This window comes from Lissotriton vulgaris, chromosome 7 (assembly GCF_964263255.1).
Source record: "Lissotriton vulgaris chromosome 7, aLisVul1.2, whole genome shotgun sequence".
Taxonomy (NCBI): domain Eukaryota; kingdom Metazoa; phylum Chordata; class Amphibia; order Caudata; family Salamandridae; genus Lissotriton; species Lissotriton vulgaris.
In genome coordinates this window covers 410,908,415-410,930,254 of record NC_141695.1, presented here as the reverse complement: position 1 = coordinate 410,930,254, position 21,840 = coordinate 410,908,415, and the positions used below count along the sequence as shown (strand labels likewise).

Sequence of the window (21,840 nt, the reverse complement as noted above, 5' to 3'; positions counted from 1 at the left end):
TCGGTCATGGCTCGCCATAAACTCTGTTTATAATGAGCCATGACTGACAGCTTTGGCGTTGACCAGGTATTGCTGGTCAGTGGTTGACACACCAAAAATGTAAGTTGGTAGCCGCTACTATGTTTACGGCCAGCAGCAACCGTTGTTTTTAATACCACTTGCTATACATGCCACCACCGGCGGCAAAATCCAGGGCTGCACTGGGCTGCCAAAGGTCTAGCTATGCTACTGTCCCACATTGTTGCCAGCACTTTCCCTCCTTCCATGCCGACCTCATGTTGCTTAGCCTCCATTGTTGCTTCTCCCCACAAGTCGACGGGACCATCCTCGAAGCTGAAAGACTTGCTTTATGGCAGGCAGAGAGTAAATTCCATCTTAACTATGCCAAGGATCAGTTGGCAACACTTAGAGCTTTCCTCAAATGGAATAAAAACCACATTCATCAGAACAATTCCATTTATTATGGAGGAATAACTGAGGGATCTCCTAACTGTCCTTGTACTCTTTTCCAGATGGTTATACACATTGACAATCCCCCCCTCCCACTTAACCTGTGTGACAGGCTGCTTCTGTATTTCACTGACCAAGTTCAAACTTTGTATGATTCAAGTCAACTAGAAGAGGATTCTGTTTCATCTGCATGTAATCACATTAGTCATATTTTGGGCATTAAGCCTAATCTTCGCGAAGGCCAAACACAAGAGTTATTGTTGTCCACTAAATCTGGATCCCCAGACGATTTTTGTCCCATGAGCATGACTCATGCTTTGGCAGAATCTTTGCTGCCCACCATATCTGTATTTTGAACTCTTCTTTTGAGACATGTACCCTTTCAATTGATGGGAAAAACGTAGGCTGAAACCTTTTCTAAAAAAGCCACACCATGATACAAAGCTAAAAGACAATTACTGCCCCATATCACTTTCACTGTTTATGACCAAAGTAGCTGAATAATACCTCATGAAGTGACTCTGCAAATATCTTGAGGACCACCAACTTTTGGATCCCTTTTCAAACAATTTAAGACTGGGAATGGGAACCGATGCAGCCTAAAACTAGTGAGACATGAGAGAAAACAGATCAGACTCATTTTACTGGACCTCTCAGCAGCCTGCATCATGGTTTATCATGGTATTCTAATCGACTATCTAGCGGAGGTCAGCATTAGAGTTTCAACACTCTCTTGTCTTCCTTCTTTCTTGATCAACTGCAATCAATCCCTCATTATTCCACCCAGTGCTTAGTTTGTAAAACAGTAAGTGACAATGCCCGAATATTTGTGGAGAAGCCCACGGCTGGAGCTATCACAAGTGCAGAATACCAGAGCTGTGTAGTCTTGATTTTACCTCATGCAACTGTTATCCACCACCAGACACCACTACATTTGCCACTGTTTTTCATATTTCTCTTCCTCCTTTTGTGCTTTTCTCTCTCCCGGTGTGCATCGAAGTCTGATGAGGAAAAATAAGTGGCGGTCCCTTAAAAATGAGCGCCCATGCTCCCGACATGCAACTACTGGCTTAAATTAAGCACTGTTTCCCCCCCTTTAGATCTGCAACAAGGCCGGAGACGTATGGAATTCTTCATGGATGTTCTATGTCGCCAGTACTGTTCATTATCAATATGTGTCTCCTTGTAACACTTTTCGTGCCTTCAGGATAGACTGTGTGTAATATGCTGATGATACACATCTTCTCTTCAGGTTAGATCCATCAGAGAGTGCCAACTCCATTCCTTTATGAGATTGTATGGTACCTATCCAGAATTGGATAAACAGAAGTCTACTAAAACTAAATGCTAATAAGATGGAGGTGATTATTTTTGGCCCCAACTCCGCTTGCAATGCTGGGCTGTGGTCTAGTGCCTTGGGTGACACTCAAATTCAACACTAGCCCCAAACAAATTTCGGGCTGTTTTGTATATCTCAAGGTATGCAGAAAAAGCCTGGAAATAATTCCCCAAAAATACTGGCCTGCGGTCGAAGCAGCTTCTGTCTCTTCCAGGCTGCATTATGCCAATGCCTGCTTCTTGGGCATCTCTGCCAAATTGTTATCCAGGATTCAGATGGTGCAGAATATACCAATTTGTCTGATCTGTGCAAATTTGATTAGGTAATGGAAGCCAGGAAGAAGCAGTACTGACTCCCTGTCATTCACTAAGCTTATTTCAAGGCACTCTGTTTGTTGCACCAAGCGGTTTCTTACACAGGACCATGTAGAATCCAGACTCAAATCAAGAGGTATATCTCTGAATGTAATCTGTGCTCAGCTCAGTTTATCCTTGCTGTAATTTCTAGGATCAAGTATGCAAGGCATTTTCCATTATGACTTCTTAGCTGTGGAATCATCTGCCCTCCTTTGGACTGTACCGGATCATTCTCTCTTTCCAGTTTTTTATTTTTATTCCATTGACTTGACAGAGTTCTGAATTCTCTATGGCTCTCTTTTAGGTTTCTTTAGTACTTTCCCTGTACCAGATTTCAGTAGCTCCGAGATGCCATTAAGGTGAACGCTGCATTCAACAAATACTATGTTAGTTCATTTGTCATTCATTCAAAAGTAAGACAGCATGTCCTGGGCGAGATGCACTGGTAGCTAGCCATAGATTCACTTGAAGACAAGAGTGAGAAATGAATACTCAGAATTATTTTATTACATGTGCCCAGTGATTGATCTAAACAATATGGCATGTGTGAGTTCTGAAGTTGCACAGAGTGCAGGTGGTTACGTTTAGGACTCAAACCACAGGGATGTAGGCATCTTTGAGTGAACCAGGAGCCCTTTCCCACCAAACCTGATGTTTGTCCCCCTTGTTTAAATGTGAGATAAGTGCTAGATTTCAGGTTGCAGGGCCCTAGCTAGCTCTGTCATTGGACACCTTTGATAAAGAGCCCATATACCTTAGGGCAGATGGTCAAAAGAATGTCAGAAGGCTTTCCCTATATTAGGGCGGTGCTTCAAACATACATTTTATCCACTTAAGGACTGCCAGAAAACGCCTGGTGGCCTTGAAGTATAAAATACAAATTACTCCCAAACATAGGGCCTTTTTTTTAGTTTTTCAAAAAGAAACTCCCACTTCAGGGGTCTGTGTCTGAAAAACAAAAATTTTTGCTGAGCAGCGCCAAGTTACCCAAAAATATTGCATGTGCTTGAAAAACTTCTTCACAGCAGTAAATGTCCCGAATGCAAACATGAATCCCCTCCACTAGGGGAGCATAGGCTCCAACCTCTACTGATCACCACACACACACACACCCACACACACACACACACACACACACATCCAGACACCCACGCACCCACGCACGCACACACACACACACACACACACACACACACAAACAAAAGCACACAAACACACACATCACATTTCATACATCACACACAAATTGACCTTAATCACAGGCATTGAAAGACAATCTTGGCATTGAAAAGTTAGGAGAAAATACATAAACAAGTGTCACACAACAACCTTTAAAGGAAATGTAAACTAAAACAATTACTGGCCTCTATGGGTAAGCAGTGAACAAAGACTAGAGACACCTACACTAAAACACAGAAGTTGGAAAGAGGGAGGAAGAGAAAGCTGACAATGGGAGAAAGCAGAAACCTGGAACAGTGAGATACAGAGGCATGGATTCCCCAATGTTTGATTAAAGAGGCATGAGGTCGAATAAAATCTACGCAGAGTTTGTATTGGCACGCCAACACTCAACAGTGCCTGCCGCGGGTTTCTGAGCAAAACTTTAGACCCTGGAACTTCTTGCTTTACAATGTATGCACTGTTGTGCAGCAAGATAAACAAAACATTCAATCAACATTTATAAGCAAGCACTGTCAATGCCAATAGGTGTGACGTATGCCAAGCCATCCAGAAAATCCATGTGTGTTAATGACTGCCCTAATCCCACTTGAGCTCTTGCCAGAAAAAAAACACCATAAATATTCTAGTTATCTGAGACACATCAAATAGTATTGCAATGGCATGTGTGTGTGTCCCTAAATGTTCAAGCACAAGCACCTGGATAAATAAACAAAATGATCACAGCTGTGCGGAGGGCAAACACTTTTTTGTGGAAGCGCACATCTTCTGCCAATCAAAACATGTACTTCTAGCTCTCAACATGTGGGCCGAGCCAAAGCTCCTCTCCTGGTGATACTCATGTAACTGTTTGGCAACAGTTTTGCTGACAAGCAAGGCCATAACTAAAAATCAGGCAAGGGACTACAGGCTGATAAAATACCTGCTGCTTTTGACATGAAGCTTCTTGTATGGTCCTCTCTAACCTCAGTTGAAGTATGACTATCAATCAATGACATCAAAAACCACTTCACCCTTCTCTCTTTCTAAAGGACATTGTGGCACATATCCTACAGTAATGCCTCTGCTCATGGTCTCCTAGTGGCAAGTTAGAAAGGCAGATGTTAAACTAACATGGTTGTGAGATGTAACTATGGGCTCATCCCTGTGTGCTTGCTCTTTAATGTCAGTGCACACTGACTGGCATAGGTAATAGAAAGAATCAGCTGCAGATTCATGTTCATGTCAATGCATCCACAACTGTTGGCAAATATGATCAAATGCATGGATAAAGAATGATGCTTCTGGCTGATGGAAGGTTTTACAGAGTTTACAAATCTGGGAGACAGAGACTCTCACATTCGGGTGGGACTTAGGATCACTTCCATTCTCAACTCAGAAAGAAATGAAGGTACTCTGCTTAGGTTTGTAGTTCAGGCAGTAACATTGCAATAATTAGTGGTTTATAGTCAGAGACGTATTAAGGCATGGGCAAAGTGGGTTGTGGCCTTTCAAGGGGGCGGCTGATACAGCCAGCTGTGTTCTGTATAGTCTTGCCCTGATGACCTTGAATAATTCTTAAACAGATCGTTTCAAACACCGTTTTCCTTAATTTTATTTTTAGTATGGGTGAAGTGTGAGAGTCTATTACAGACATTTTGCAGAGAAATGGTGAATTTATGTTTCATGCAACATTCATAAAACTTTTTTTGTTATAGATTAAAACAGGACCTCACATATGAGAAATGGGAAGGTGTCACAGAGATTATTTGCAGTAATATTAGTGAGCTGCTACCGCAGTGCTTTATTTGAGCGGGTGCTTTCCGGTGCTCAACACTGGCACTTAATCATCAGAACCGGGGCTTGGGACAGCCTGCCACAAGGTGGCACTGTCTTAGTAATTTAGAGATGACAACAACTACAGTTAATTATTAATGCTATAGTCATTAAAAATTACTATAACCCACCGCTCAAGCCATTCTTATAGCTTTTGGGGCCTGAAGTAGTCCGAAATGTCACACTTGTAGGAGTGTGATGGTTAATAGTGGTGTTGTTACTATCAATAGAAGCATGACAGGGGCAAAGTGTGGTGAAAGCTGCAGTAGCCTCCTGTCGAGAGCCCTGGCACTTATGTTTTTTACAAATTAAGCATTGACTTCCGTGTTACAATATTGGAAACATACGTTACTATCTCCTAATATAAAGATGTGTACACATTTAGAAACTGAACGTGTGCCTGTGAACTGGCAAAAGAGGGCCTGAAAGAGCAGAAACTGGATCATAAATTCAAAGTTCTTCCAAACAGGGGCCCCCAAAATCCTTTTGGCCCAAGGCCCCCAAAATCCTTAAGATGTCCCAGCTTATAGTGCGCTGTTCCGCATACATCATCAAATGCTATGTGCTCTCCGGGTTTAGCCTCTTACCCAGGAAAGTGTAACAAAGGGAATGTTTTCCATGTCAAGACAGTGTGAAATATGCAGAGACGTGTTTCCTTCAGGCCTTAGGGCCTCTTGGCTTTTCAAGGTCGTCAAAATAATGCAAAAAAGAGAAAGCGAATGGTCAGTACTAGTTAAGCCCAATACATCCTGAGTACCATGCAATGCTGTGCAGTGCCCTTGAACTATTGGGGCACTCTACTAACTGTCATTACACTGTTTCTCTTATGTTGTCTTAATCAGAGTGCAGCTCATTCTAAGTTAAAAAACAAAAACGATTACTGGGACATAAGTAAGCAGACCTTAAGCTTGTTGACTTGTTAAACCCAATGGTCAAGGGTACCAACTTCCATCTGCCCTTGCTCATTAAAGATCCACATCTAAAATCCAACTATCAGCTGACCTTAACATGAGCCGTGGTTATGATGTGATTAGACACCTAGACTGAGATCAATACCAATTTCCCCAAAATGATGTGAACAGCTAGACTTTCTTCTACTTCGTGCATCTCTAACCCCTCTATTACCCCTTTTCTGTTAATACAGTTGTGTAATCAAATACTCTGACGTGACTGTAATGCATCATTCTGGTGTTAACCAAAAAAATCTGAAATAAATAATACATAAATGCATCACTTCTGGTGCTAACCAAAACATCTGAAAGAAATAATACATATTATCCCTTTCCTACAATAATATACACAAGTATAATGACATAATTTAAAGTTTGGTGATCAATATTTAAAGTTGTCTGCTAGTTAGCAGATATTTTACCCCAACACACCTACCACATGCCTCCTCCATGCCAAGCTGGAATTGAAGAACTGTCACCACTTACATGAGCTCTGAAGACTCCTACATCTTCAGATCTCAAAAATAACAAATTTGTCAGATATAAATTACAAATATTTCCCACATGAGACTTATTTCAGAGCCTGGGGTACACTTAAATTATTTTCAGTCCAAATCCACCAGGTTTTGAATGGTGGTCTCAGGCACAAGGGCAGCTGGCCGGAATACCATTGGAGTAGCTGCCCAAGTGGGGCACAAATTATAGTTACACTATGGAATGAATAAATGTTACTTCAGATAACTATAACTGAAGAATTTCGGTGGTTTTGTTAGTTTAAAACTGTGTGTTTTACCTGACCTTTTCACCTAACTATAACATCCTTTTAACCTTTGTTTTTTTCAGTGAATTAGTTTATACATAACATTGTAACAGAACAAATGTTTATTTGACAAGTAGCTGAATGCCATTAATTAGAACGAACCAGTGTCTTGGAATGTTGCTTTTCTGTCTAGTACCTTACCTGAATTTTCAGACACTAGTAGAAGTTGTGGTATCCTAGGTGGCTCATCGGAACGCAGTCTACATCTGAAGAGTGACTCCTCTGTTGCGTTTTTGATCTCAAACACCAGGTTCCTCATTTCAAACAGTAAGTTTAAAATAAGTTTGGAATCAGTCTGTATGGCCCTATGGTCAGATAATGGTTGCAGAATCCTGAATTGTTCATTTTCCAAGACAACCTGAGAAAGCTTTTGCAAAGTGATGCCATCTGGGTTTCCTTGTAGAGTCTTCAAAATTTCTTCTTTTAAAGCTTCATATTGGCCCCTTTAAAACATAGGAGAATTCATCACCTACTGATCTCACTGTATATATACACTGTAAAGACTATGTTAAGTGGTACAAAGTAGATGTTAGTCATTTCCTGTGTTACCTGTACTCTTAGTTATGTGCCTTCATATCAATCTTACAGGCTAGGCGCCACTTTCTTACAATACTTGGAATTCTGCCACTATTATGTATAGAGTGACCAAACATTCACGAGCCACTGGATCTCCATCTAACGTTTCCTTGCACTTCCACCCTTAGTTGTTAGAGAGTAGGTTACCAATAGGATGGCATTTTACATTGGTCAAATGTGAGAGGAAGAGGGTGAGCAATTGTGTAGTATGTGACCACATATCCAAAAAGTGCAATGGTTATGATACCCAGTAGATAGTGATTCCTTACTTTTATGAACATCTTTCTACATTAGCAATAAGCAAGTACAATTGAAGGAATTACAGAAATGGATGGGCGGGAGCAATAATGGCAACCATGGAAATAAATAGATCTGTGAACTACCTATCCAAACTCTTATAACGCACCTTAAGCATGTATCCAAGAAGAGGTGCTTTCAGACTGCATGTGTTATAGCCCCACAATTTCCCTACATGCCTGTATAATGACCCTTCAGCTTCAACACATTCTTTTTGTGTTTATGGAAAGACCATAGCTTTCCCCAGCTTAGAAATGGGCAATATGTTCTAATTGAATCCTCCTCGCCTCAAATATATATGAAACTAAGTTTAACAAGCCTGATTTTGTCCTATTAAACAGAGACAAACTGAGTGCATCGTGCAGTAGGGATTCCACTGTATGAACTTAGATGGCATATACAACAGCCTTTCATCCTCTGATAACTTCCTGGTTTACCCAAAGACTGCTCTGTGTCCTTTAAGGACTATACAAAGAATGTACACAAACAATAGGATTCCAGCTTCAATGCCTGTGTCAAATCAAGCCCTTCCTCCCGTCATTTAATTTGCAATCAACATGTCATGCCTTTATTCTTATTCAAATTTACTGAGGGCACACACAAGTCACTGGACTCCCAGAGTCCTTATTGATGCAAAATGGCTGTCCATGCTTCAACTTGACTAATCAATATCTAAAGAAAGTTGAAGGACATCTCCCCTTCCTAGAATGATATGAATTTTCTAGATTGGGAATGCCAAAAACAGTTCCTGCATGGCATGGACTCAAAAGTCCATGCCACGCAGGAACTGGGGTACATGCACGCATGTACCCCCATGGCCCGGTAGTGCCCCCTTTGTTTCCTTTCCACCTCAGCTTTAATTAAGGAGGAGCTGCTATGAAAACCATGGTGGAGAGGAAACTTGTAATATGCTTGGCGGGACTATGGCGGTCCTTGCAAGCTTATTGCTGCCTCTACTCCACCATGCCACTGCCAGGAAAGGGCAGTTCCCTGGTGGCTGTGAGGGTGCAATGGCGGTCCGACCACCCTAGTTGTAATAGGGTGGGCGAATCGCCGGTGAGGTGGCGGTTGGACCACTACCGCTGAGCCCCCACAAGTCTAGCGGTCCTCGGTCTGTCAGACTCATAATCAGACCATAAGCGTAAAGTACTCAACAAAAAGACAATTTTGCTTTCAGTCAGTGAACTACTTCATTCGACTTATTAAAATGAAGCCATAGAAGCACACAATAAAAAAGGAATAGTTCATAAGCATATATCATAAAACTTTACAATAACCTGGAATATCTTCAAAACAGATCTTAAAAATGTTCGACAGCAGAATGTATAAAACCAAGAGAATGAAATAGAGAATAATTTACATTGTCGCATATCTGTTTATCCCTCCAAGGCACACTGAACAAAACTTGCCACAGCAACACATAGATCCATATTACACAATTGTTGCAAGAAGAGTAAGGCCACCTTATGAGATCTGATTTTAGATGAGTGTAGGATTCGGATCAGAAAACGTTTCTGTGCATAGGAATATAAGCAACAAAAAAATAATAAAGTGCAATGTGCTTTGTAAACCGACATTATCACATGTGCATCTTGGCAATGCCGAGCTCTAATCAACTTTCCTAGGAAATGCCACTAAAAGATGTAGCATATCAAAATTAAATCTTGTGAGATAAAGACAAAATTTCACATTAAAAACCGACCTCAGGTAAAATTTACAGCCCAAAGACGATTAATTTATAGTTAACACTGGAGCAAAGTTTGTAAAAATCCGCCTGTTGAAGTCTACCTTGCCTTTCCCTGAACCTCTTTTTCACCTGTAACACAGCATTTGCTTTTATATTCTCACGATTAGAAAAGCGCTTTGGGAAGCCTAAATTCGTGAAGCTAGATTAGATAAAGTTGTTCAAGGGAATTCGCATGGCATTATCCAGGGAAAGGCAGTCACCAACACCTCCCTTGATAAATGTGCTCCCGGATTTCCCCAGATTCTGAGCCAGTGAAATAAGGGTTCCAACTGTATTCTGTCCACCACGTGGGCCAGACCTGCCTCAGAAGGGTACATAAAAGATGGAGTAGATTGAGGGACTGCCAAGACACCAGCTCTGTAGGTCACCAAAGGGATACACTTGCTGTTATAAATATTGATCGTGTCTTGCACTGACTCCACAGCTCTTTGACATTGAGTAGCCCTGATATTATATAACCTGTGCCAATTTAGATTAATATTCCAAAGGAAAACCTAGATTTTAACCCTAAGAATTTCCGACTCACCCAAAATAAAATGCTCTTGTTTTGGTATTTTTGGGACCAATAGTCATTACAAAAGATTTGTTAAGATCAGGTTTAAGGTCCACCCTCCCAAAAAATTATAAAAGGCATCTAGGAGGATTTGCAGACCATTTGCTGTTCTCAAAATTAGCACCGCATCATCCACATACAGTAACACTGGTAAAATACTGGATTTCATTTTGAGTAATTCTTTCCCTATTTTGCCAAGATGATATTCTAGGTCGTTAATGTAAATAAGAAACACTAAAGGGGCCACCACAAAGCCTTGCCTGACCCCTAGTAAGGATTTGATTATTGGGGACAATCACCATCTGTTGCATATCTGACCATAGCTATGGTATCCCAATATATCCTTTGGACTAAACCAATTACAACCTGATCGATTCCCATCCTTACCATAATGTCCCATAGCTTTACTCTGTTTACCAAGTCAAAGGCGTAGGAGAGGTAAATGAAACCCCTCCTGGCCTTGACATATTTACCAATAATCAGCTTGAGATCTAGGCGCTGTTCCCCATGTCTACCCCTGGACAAAACCCATACTGCACTCTCGACAGGGCCTAGTTTTCCTCCAAGTAAACCTCCAGTTTGGCTGCTAGGATCCTTCCTAGTTTTGTGAGGGAGCTGTCCAGAAGGGAAATAGGGCGATAACAAGATGATGGTGAATGTTTGTCCCCTTTTTAGGTCTCGGCATCGAGACCTATTGTCATCGAGTTCGCTCTCAAGGGAGATAGAGCGGTGCACGAGCCGACCAGGGTCTGTGGACGCGCACACACACAGGCAGGCAGGCACGCGCCGTGAACACACAGACACACACACACAGACAGACACACCCATGCGCGCACACACACACACACACAAACCCTCCCTCTCTGCCCACTCCCTCTCTGCCGCCCCCTCCCTCTACCCCCACTCACCTAGCTCTTTCTCTCCGAGCGGGTCAGTCACGGCAGCAGGCAGACTCGGTGTCTTCTCCGGCGATCTTCAGCTGATGTGCACGCCCACGCTGCATCACGTGCGCGCCCACCACGCTGTTTTGCGCCCGTTCAGCTTGTGATTACTACTCCTTCTAACTCGGACGGTCATTTTAAAACGTCGTCAGTAAATACATGCGAACTTAGAGATCACGTAAAATCACAGGCAAGACCTCGCAGAGTTCTTAACTCATGTCAGCATATCCCAACCATATGTTATTAACTATACAATATACCTAAAAGCTATTCGTTTTTACCAATGCTCCTTCAAGCCGCATTGCTTATTATGCTCTTTGATTGGTTTAAATTAGAAGCAATCTCTTAAAGATGTTAGCGAGGGAGGAGGTTTTCGGTTCGGGAGTTACAGGACTGCTGCTGTGAGAACCTCAGACGTTTAAAACCGAAATAAAAGGCCACTGCTGTGCCTGTTGCCCAACCACCAGCTGTTCCACTTGTCCGAGAACAATGTGCTCCCGCTGCGGCAGCAGGTTTGGTCTACACGTGTGACAGAATGTCCCGCGCGGTCATTTTGTGAGAGTCTGGATGAAAGCTGCTAGGCCTGGAAGCGAGCATTCAGGAGGGCCGGGGGCATTCCAACCAAGTCTGTAACTGATCACCCAGGAGGACATTTACTCTCTTCTCCCACCAGGTCAGGCACAGGTGAATAATACTGCAATTTTGCCTGCTCCTCTGCATTTGATTCCCCATTTTATTAACTACGCTTTAAATCGTGTGTTTCCTCATTTCTAAACACTTTGCTATAGAATCTCACACCCGACCCCAGGTCTGCCCAGTAGAACGGCGCTCACTTCATCCCTCTGTGAGGCAGAAGGTGAGTGCGAGTGCAGAGTGCGCAGAGTGTGAAGTAGTGAGTGCAGAGTGACTGTGCATAGTGTGAGTGCAGAGTGCAGAGTTGTGAGTGCAGAGTGAGAGTGCAGAGTAGTGAGTGCAGAGTGAGTGTGCAGAGTGCAGAGTGAGTGTGCAGAGTGCAGAGTAGTGAGTGCAGAGTAGTGAGTGCAGAGTAGTGAGTGTGCAGAGTAGTGAGTGTGCAGAGTAGTGAGTGTGCAGAGTAGTGAGTGCAGAGTAGTGAGTGCAGAGTAGTGAGTGCAGAGTAGTCAGAGTAGTGAGTGCAGAGCAGTGAGTGCAGAGCAGTGAGTGCAGAGTGCAGAGCAGTGAGTGCAGAGTAGTGAGTGCAGAGTGCAGAGTGCAGAGTAGTGAGTGCTGAGTAGTGAGTGCAGAGTGCAGAGTAGTGAGTGCAGAGTGCAGAGTAGTGAGGGCAGAGTAGTGAGTGCAGAGTGCAGAGTATTGAGTGCAGAGTGCAGAGTAGTGAGTGCAGAGTAGTGAGTGCAGAGTAGTGAGTGCAGAGTGCAGAGTAGTGAGTGTAGAGTGCAGAGCAGTGAGTGCAGAGTAGTGAGTGTAGAGTAGTGAGTACAGAGTGCAGAGTAGTGAGTGTAGAGTGCAGAGGGCAGAGTAGTGAGTGCAGAGTGCACAGTGCAGAGTAGTGAGTGCAGAGTGTAGAGTAGTGAGTGCAGAGTAGTGAGTGCAGAGTAGTGAGTGCAGAGTGCAGAGTAGTGAGTGCAGAGCAGAGTGCAGAGTAGTGAGTGCAGAGTAGTGAGTGCAGAGTGCAGAGTAGTGAGTGCAGAGTACAGAGTAGTGAGTGCAGAGCAGTGAGTGCTGAGTAGTGAGTGCAGAGTAGTGAGTGCAGAGTAGTGAGTGCAGAGTGCAGAGTAGTGAGTGCAGAGTAGTGAGTGCAGAGTAGTGAGTGCAGAGTAGTGAGTGCAGAGTAGTGAGTGCAGAGTGCAGAGTAGTGAGTGCAGAGTAGTGAGTGCAGAGTAGTGAGTGCAGAGTAGTGAGTGTTGCAGAGTGCAGAGTAGTGAGTGCAGAGTGCAGAGTAGTGAGTGTAGAGTGCAGAGTAGTGAGTGCAGAGTGCAGAGTAGTGAGTGCAGAGTAGTGAGTGCAGAGTAGTGAGTGCAGAGTAGTGAGTGCAGAGTGCAGAGTAGTGAGTGCAGAGTGCAGAGTAGTGAGTGCAGAGTAGTGAGTACAGAGTGCAGAGTAGTGAGTGCAGAGTGCAGAGTAGTGAGTGCAGAGTAGTGAGTGCAGAGTAGTGAGTGCAGAGTAGTGAGTGCAGAGTAGTGAGTAGTGAGTGCAGAGTAGTGAGTGCAGAGTGCAGAGTAGTGAGTGCAGAGTGCAGAGTAGTGAGTGCAGAGTGCAGAGTAGTGAGTGCAGAGTGCAGAGTAGTGAGTGCAGAGTAGTGAGTGCAGAGTAGTGAGTGCAGAGTAGTGAGTTCAGAGTGCAGAGTAGTGAGTGCAGAGTGCAGAGTAGTGAGTGCAGAGTGCAGAGTAGTGAGTGCAGAGTAGTGAGTGCAGAGTGAAGAGTAGTGAGTGCAGAGTGCAGAGTAGTGAGTGCAGAGTGCAGAGTAGTGAGTGCAGAGTAGTGAGTGCAGAGTAGGGAGTGCAGAGTGCAGAGTAGTGAGTGCAGAGTAGTGAGTGCAGAGTGCAGAGTAGAGAGTGCAGAGTAGTGAGTGCAGAATGCAGAGTGAGTGTACAGAGTAGTGAGTGCAGAATGCAGAGTGAGTGTGCAGAGCAGTGAGTGCAGGTGCAGAGTAGTGTTTGCTGTTGAGTGCAGAGTAGTGTGTGCTGTTGAGTGCAGAGTAGTGTGTGCTGTTGAGTGCAGAGTGGTGTGTGCTGTTGAGTGCGGAGTGGTGTGTGCTGTTGAGTGCAGAGTGCTGTGTATTGGCAATGTAAATGACAATGCCATTTATTTATGATTTAAAGAAAAAAAAAAGAAATGTCATGAGCAATGCCAATAGCTCTACCTTTAATGATGCCGAGACCATTGCATTGTAAATGCTTGTTGAAAGATGGGGACAACCACCACTATCCTCCACGATGGAATGAGTTAGCGCTTTACAATATCCTTAAAAACATTTGTCAAATTTGGAGCCCAAAGTGTAACGTTATCTTTAAAAAGATCGAATGGCACTCCATCTCTTTCACTAAAGTTGGTATACATCTCCAAAGTACAGCCTCCTTCTATATTAAGCACAATGTTTTCTGGAGAATTTTTTTTTTATTAAAATGATTTATTTATTTATTTATTTAAAAGGGTTTATATAGCGCTACTGGACTCAAGAGTATCAGAGCGCTTTACAAGGTAGGTATACAAATCAAGACAAAATGAACAATGTGCAGTTTACTCACATAGGATAAAACATAGCATTCAAATGAGCGATGGGTGCAAAGAAACAAAGAGATCATTAAGGGGACGAGGAATGTTGAAATTTAAGAGAGAGATGGGAGTGTAGAGAGGGGAGAGGAAATATGAAAAGTGGGAGATGGGGTGGGTCGAGGAGAGAACAAGAAATTAAGAATGAACAGAGTAAGATTCAGTGACATTAAGTACCCCAATTTGTTGAGAAGAAGTACTTTGAGTCTTTATTTGAAGAGAGGGTAGGGGGGTTGCAGCGAAGATCCTTGGGGAGAGAGTTCCAAATCGTAGGAGCATTACCAGAGAATGCACGAGATTGGGTCTTTTTGCATTTGAGTCTAGGAGGGATTAGGACAAGGGAGTTAGTGCTCCTCGGGGACCTGGAGCACCCTGCTTTTTGTAGTTTGTCTGAAAGGTAGGAGGGGGTGTTTTAGTGAAGAGCTTTGTGAGTGATACATGCAATCTTGTAAGTGGATCTTCCTTCTATTGGGAGCCAATTGAGATTTTTAAGGGCAGGAGAGATGTGGTCAAATCTTTTACAGTCAGAGATAAGTCTGGCAGCTAGGTTGGGAACAGATTTAATCGGTGCAAGGTGGACTTTAGGGGTGCCAGCAAGTGTGGCGTTACCATAGACAATTCTGGAAAGGACAAGCAATTGGACAACGATTTTGAAGTCATCAGCTGGAATAAAAGGTTTCATTTTTTTGAGGTGGCGAAGGGTGAAAAGAGCACCTTTAGCTGCATTTTTAATGTGGGGGATGAGATTAAGATTGGCAATGCTGAGCTCTAATCAACTCGTGCTGTCAGAAGAGGATTCCAGCTTTGGGGCAGTGTTTGGTGCAGGCGGGACTGCGAGGACCAGCAGCCTTTGCCTGTTGACGCTGTGTGCCTCCTTCCGCCCTCCCAAATCGGACTTTTAAAACGCGACTCGCGGCCCCCACTCCGCGGGAGCCGCTCGTGCTGTCAGAGGAGGATTCCAGCTTTGGGGCAGTGTTTGGTGTAGGCGGGACTGCGAGGACCAGCAGCCTTTGCCTGTTGACGCTGTGTGCCTCCTTCCGCCCTCCCACATCGGACTTTTAAAATGCGACTCGCGGCCCCCGCTCCGCGGGAGCCGATTGTGCTGTCAGAGGAGGATTCCAGCTTTGGGGCAGTGTTTGGTGTAGGCGGGACTGCGAGGACCAGCAGCCTTTGCCTGTTGACACTGTGGGCCTCTTACGGGCCTCCCACATCGGACCTTTAAAACGCGACTTGCGAGCGGGGGCCGCTCGTGCTGTCAGAGGAGGATTCCAGCTTTGGGGCAGTGTTTGGTGCAGGCGGGACTGCGAGGACCAGCAGCCTTAGCCAAGAGCGGGCCCGTTTTAGCCCGTTCTAGACCGGAGGAGACCGGACCGGGCCACCCCTCTTTCGTTCGCTGCAGAATATACGCTCACCGTCTGGATATGCTGTAAGTACCCCTGAGGGCGAGGATTTGTAACAGTAGTATGTCTGCACGTGAAAGCAGGAGCAAGACTATGTTTGCAAATGGTCATTTAACAGGAACATTGGATAATTTTATAATCAGAGCTAATTCTGTTATTGACCAGGGGATAATCTTAATGGAGCTAAGGGTCTCGCAAGATCTAGCCCTGGCTAAAAGATCCTCCATGGGCCATTTTGCAAATGCTCGTACACCTGAGTCCACCAGGCGAGCTAATTCAATTGTTGTCCCAGTGACTATACATAGCCCACCCATCTCTCAGGAACAGGGTCATATTTCCCCAGCTGTGTATTTACAATTACCAGAGGCCATAGAGACCATTTCCGAGCCAATTCTGGTCAGTTCTCCTGAAAGACCTAACACCCGACAGCTGCAGGAGAGACGTGAGGGTGCGATATCCAAGAGGAAGCGGGCTGCTGCCACTGTCGCTGGAGGCAGGAAACCTAAACTTGCCAAAGGTTCGGGCAACAGTGATATAACATCTAACCATAAGGGGTCTGACGGCCTGAATGATATGAATAGATATGCCCCACCGCCATCGACTGTAACAACCTCAGGACTAGCTCCCGTAGGTGTGGCCAAGACCATCGGCGGAACAATGGTGGTAGAGGATCCCTTGTTTGTAAAATTGGGTGCCCTATAAAGATCCTCACTCGAACCACTTGAAGAGAGACTCATGCGTATTGAGCAGCAGCTCTCCAAGCTTGAACAAGTTGCACTGGGAATTGTGGACAATACAAAGTCAAATGTTTTGCACTTGGGTAATGCTCAATCGAATACTGTACTTGATGGGACTGTAACACACAAACCCTCTCCTGTTGCACCACCTATCCTAGATACACCTATTGTACCCACACTTACTAACACTTCTAGAATGGGCACTAAAGCAAAATCAAAAGAGGGTGACCGGGTTTTATCCAATGTGGTCTCTCCAGGAGAATGTAGAATTGATTTGCCCCCTGAAACGAGCCCATATCTGGTAGTATTGACAGGGGTTCCCGAAATAAGTAATCCCAGGGGGAGCCATTCTGGAAGTGAACTGCTGATGCTGACAGAACCCATGGCGATTTGAGGCCATTTGGAATCCTTGCCGCTTGTGCTCTTGCCCACCTGCCTCCCGCCGCCGGACTCCAATTTCACCTCGGAGTCAGGCCGCCGAGCGGAGCGCGGTGCGGGCCGAAAAACTACAGTTCCCAGCAGCCTCTGCGGCGCTAGCCGCGTCATTTGCGCGCCAGGAGGCGCTCAAGTCTGCAGTCACCCCGGTCGAGGGGGGGAGCCATTCTGGAAGTGAACTGCCGATGCTGACAGAACCCTTGGCGATTTGAGGCCATTTGGAATCCTTGCCGCTTGTGCTCTTGCCCACCCGCCTCCCGCCGCCGGACTCCAATTTCACCTCGGAGTCAGGCCGCCGAGCAGAACGCGGTGCGGGCCGAAAAACTACAGTTCCCAGCAGCCTTTGCGGCGCTAGCCGCGTCATTCGCGCGCCAGGAGGCGCTTAAGTCTGCAGTCACCCCGGTCGAGGGGGGGAGCCATTCTGGAAGTGAACTGCCGATGCTGACAGAACCCTTGGCGATTTGAGGCCATTTGGAATCCTTGCCGCTTGTGCTCTTGTCCACCCGCCTCCTGCCGCCGGACTCCAATTTCACCTCGGAGTCAGGCCGCCGAGCGGAGCGCGGTGCGGGCCGAAAAACTACAGTTCCCAGCAGCCTCTGCGGCGCTAGCCGCGTCATTCGCGCGCCAGGAGGCGCTTAAGTCTGCAGTCACCCCGGTCGAGGGGGGGAGCCATTCTGGAAGTGAACTGCCGATGCTGACAGAACCCTTGGCGATTTGAGGCCATTTGGAATCCTTGCCGCTTGTGCTCTTGCCCATCCGCCTCCCGCCGCCGGACTCCAATTTCACCTCGGAGTCAGGCCGCCGAGCGGAGCGCGGTGCGGGCCGAAAAACTACAGTTCCCAGCAGCCTCTGCGGCGCTAGCCGCGTCATTCGTGCGCCAGGAGGCGCTTAAGTCTGCAGTCACCCCGGTCGAGGGGGGGAGCCATTCTGGAAGTGAACTGCCGATGCTGACAGAACCCTTGGCGATTTGAGGCCATTTGGAATCCTTGCCGCTTGTGCTCTTACCCACCCGCCTCCCGCCGCCGGACTCCAATTTCACCTCGGAGTCAGGCCGCCGAGCAGAGCGCGGTGCGGGCTGAAAAACTACAGTTCCCAGCAGCCTCTGCGGCGCTAGCCGCGTCATTCGCGCGCCAGGAGGCGCTTAAGTCTGCAGTCACCCCCGTCTCGCGGGACGCCGGGCAAAGCCCGGGCAAAGGGCGGGCCGTCTGAGGTCGTCCGAGGTCGGACTAGGTTGGGTTGGGCCAGGGACCCTGCCTGAAAATTCTTTTGCGTTCTTCTGGATACAGCCCTTCTTGGTCTACTCTATATCAGGTAAACAAACTTCTTGTTGAATCGTGTGAGTAAACATCTTGCACCGAATTTATTAACCATCTCTATAATGCCCGGAAGAAAGCAAACCCCAGTTAATAACACCATGGAGAACTATCTTGATCAAGTCGTGGCAAAAATAAATAGCGACAGGAGGTCTTCACTGGGACTAGATTCACCCAATCAATGTCCACTGGCAGATAAAGAGACAGAGGACTCTTTTGCATTACTAAATAGCAGCATCTCTGGTGTGGTACATGACTCTCTCCAGGATACAATTACCATCCAGCCTAGTGGCATAGTTGCTAGTACTGAAGACAATAGCGACAGCGAAGTTTTGGCTGTGATATCTACACATAACGAGTCCACTGTCCCTACCGCTGCCCCTATTCCAGCCCCGAGGGTTACCGGGGGCAAAAGAAAGGCCATACAAAAACGGGGGGGTCTAAGGTCTGCTAAAAACAAAGTTGCAACGCCACCAAGGAAAACACTAGATGAAGAGGAGGATGATTTGACTGGGGAATCTTACGTGACCCTTTCTAACGCTCAATTCAATAAACTTTGGAGCTTGATGGACACAAAAATCAAAGGCATAGTCAAACCTTTGATAAGTAAAATAGACAAACTAACTGCTGAGGTCAGCAAACTAGAAGGTCTACTTGAAAAAACACTGGGGGAGGTAGGTAACCTCCCTGAAGTCATTGTGTCCAGTGTCGAGCCATTGGTGAGCGAAATACAATCTTACAAAACCAATGGACCTACTCCTGCTGCTGTGCTAAACCCCCCAATAGCACCACTGACTAACCCACTTGGTGCTACCTCTGGTGCTGCACCCACTGCTCCTCCTATTGGTGAATCAAATATTTCGAAAGGGTCTTTTGAGCTTGTAGTGGAAGCCTTGCCACTAGTTCTCGTACTTGCAAATGTACCTCCACTAGCATCTGGCGAGGTTGAATCAACGTCATCACTACTAAATAAATCTCTATCATGGCTCACTAATAATATGGCCATCTCTCCTTGGGGCAAGCAACAATTATCCGAAGAACTTGTAAATGCCAGAAGGGTAGAGTGGATTGGGAATAGGGAAAAAAAATTCAAGGGGGATTGTGTTGTGCTCAACTTTTCCGACCCTGAGGGTTTGCCAAATATCTTGCCTAATATCTTCCCTCCACAGCGAAGATCCACTTCTATTGTTCCACTGACTTTGGACTTCTTCTATCCTCGGAAAGGCAAAGGCCCGAATTCAAGTACCTTAAGAACAAAATGGAATGTTGTGACCAAAAGGGGCAGTAAGAATTTTGGTTTCACTGAGTGGGGTCTAGGTTTGGAAAACAGATTTTCTGCCCTTTCAAACTTAGATGCATGTGACTGACAACCATTTAACCCCATACCTCTGTTGCAAAACCCTTTCATTGCATGTACTACTGGGGAGTCCAGACATTTCATAGGTGCTCAAAACGAGTCACACAATCCCGATGCCATAGCAGGACCAATTACTGTAAACATAAATGATAATGGTACTGACGATGCGATGTCGAATGGGCCTGTTCCCAGTTTTAAACCAACTATGATAAATGTCATCGGGAATCTATTGTCTTGGAATGTTGCTGGGTTATGCTCCAAATTGGATTGTGGAGAATGGTTTGGGTTTGTCAGCCAGTACGACGTTTGCATTTTCCAAGAGACATGGGCCTGTGATCCTGTTTTTGCTCTGGGGTACTTGAATTACTATGTCCCGGCCACTAAGGGCCCTAAAGGGCGTCCGATGGGGGGACTCACCATATGGGTCCGTCAGTCCCTAAAGGTCGTAGTGAAAAACGGGGAGCTCCATCAAAAAGACATTCAGCTCATCAGACTTACGAGTGTTTCATCCATCTCTATAGACATTTATAATATATATGCCAGAGGTGGGAGTGCAGGAAAATCAGAGGCCCTCTTGACTTTGTATAATCTTCTAGACACTCAGTCTTCTGGGAATAATATAATAATAGCAGGCGACCTAAACCGCACGTTCGAACCTCTAGATACTGGCGAGGCTTTCTTGGGTGCGGAGGAAGACAAGCATTGGGATATTCCCGCACTTGATACAACCCCAATAACTCGCTGGACTGAGGATATTTTAGGTTTAAATGCAATGTGCCTTGAACAAGGGTTAAGAGCTCTGAACGGTCGGACAAAGTCAGATAGAGTACCAGCTATGACTTTCAACAATGGGAGAAACAAAAGTCGCATTGATTATGTTATTTGTAGCATGTCTCTTTGGTCATCTGTTATTGATATGGTTGTTTTGGAAAGGCTAGAGAGCGATCATAACCCTCTATGTGTTCTCCACAAATGGTGGCTGTCTGATGATATTGCTCCTAGTCTCTGTGTCGAATCCTTACCCCCGTTGATCATACCGACTAATGACATGCGCAGGCTGAGGTGGACAAGCGTTAGGACAGATCAGCTGGTTTTAGAAAAAATAGGAGTGGCAACTGATAAGGCTATTATGGCCCTCGAGGGAGTGGCTGGGTATCCCTCGAGCGAAAATAATACTACTAAGGTTCATGATGATCTCTTTAATGAAATCAAATGTCACTTCTTAAAACCGGTAAACAGAAGGAGGGTCTGCGCTTATAGAGCTGCTAAATGGTATAATCATGACTGTAAGGTGGCTCGAACCTCTTGGGGAGATGCAATCAAGAATAAAAATATGGAGGTCATCAGATCAGCCAGGAAACAATACAAAAATTGCATAGCCAAAGCGAAAAAAGATTGGGACGAAGCCCATTGGAATAAGTTGAAATGTGCAAGTGACCAAAATCACTCCAGACTATTTTGGCACATAGTCAAATGGGGTCATGATAGGATTGAAGAGGCAAGTACAAACAACGTCCCCCAGGACGCCTGGGTTAAATTCTTTAGCGAACAGTATGCTTCCAGGGATCAGACTGTAACTAGTAGGTGCCTGACCCTTTCATTGGCAGAAGACGACACTTTCACGCAGAGCGAAATACTGACTGCCCTTAAAGCTGTTCAAAGTGGTCGTGCTCCTGGCATTGACGGGGTTCCAGCAGACGTTTTTTTAAATGACACTGGAAGGTGGTGCAAATATATTTACCTGCTAATAAACAATATTGCCAGAGGTGCAGATATACCGGTAACTTGGAGGGGTGCTGTAATCATCCCGGTATATAAAAAGGGAGATCGCGCCCAGCCTTGTAACTACCGCCCTATGTATAGGCATTTATATAGCGCACTACTTACCCGTAGGGTCCCAAGGCGCTTCGACCGCTGCGAAACCCTTCCTGGCTTCCCTGAGAGATGGTCCCTTAATGGGTATCTCCAGGGTGAGACCAGGCATCCCCGGCGGTCTGGTGGGGCCGTTAGTGAAGATGAGGCAAGCTAATGCCCAGAGTTGCCGAGTGTGATCGCTGATCAGAGTGGGCACCAAGGCGAGAGAATTATCGAGTCCGCTGACCCTGGTCCAGAAACCTGCCGCGCCGGGAATCGAACCCTGGTCCCGGGCCGTCCTCTGCTCTCGGGTCTGCCGCCTCTAACCAGTGAGCCACACTACTTCACCTATCAGTTTAATAGATACTATTCAAAAAATTGTGGGGCGAGTGATCGTCAACAGGTTGCTTGATTGGGCGGAGGACAACAACATTCTATCTCCCTTTCAGGCTGGATTTCGCAGGGCAACCAG

The 21,840-nt window shown here is 45.6% G+C and overlaps 1 protein-coding gene across 1 annotated transcript in view; it reads right to left on the bottom strand.

Annotated features, from left to right (window-relative positions):
- Nucleotides 1-21,840, bottom strand: part of LOC147701759 (uncharacterized) — a 546,044-nt gene that overhangs the window by 414,996 nt on the left and 109,208 nt on the right. The window contains exon 3 of the mRNA XM_086930377.1: nucleotides 7,051-7,352. Within this exon, the coding sequence (XP_086786503.1) occupies nucleotides 7,051-7,352 (302 nt within the window). The remainder of the gene's footprint in view (nucleotides 1-7,050; nucleotides 7,353-21,840) is intronic.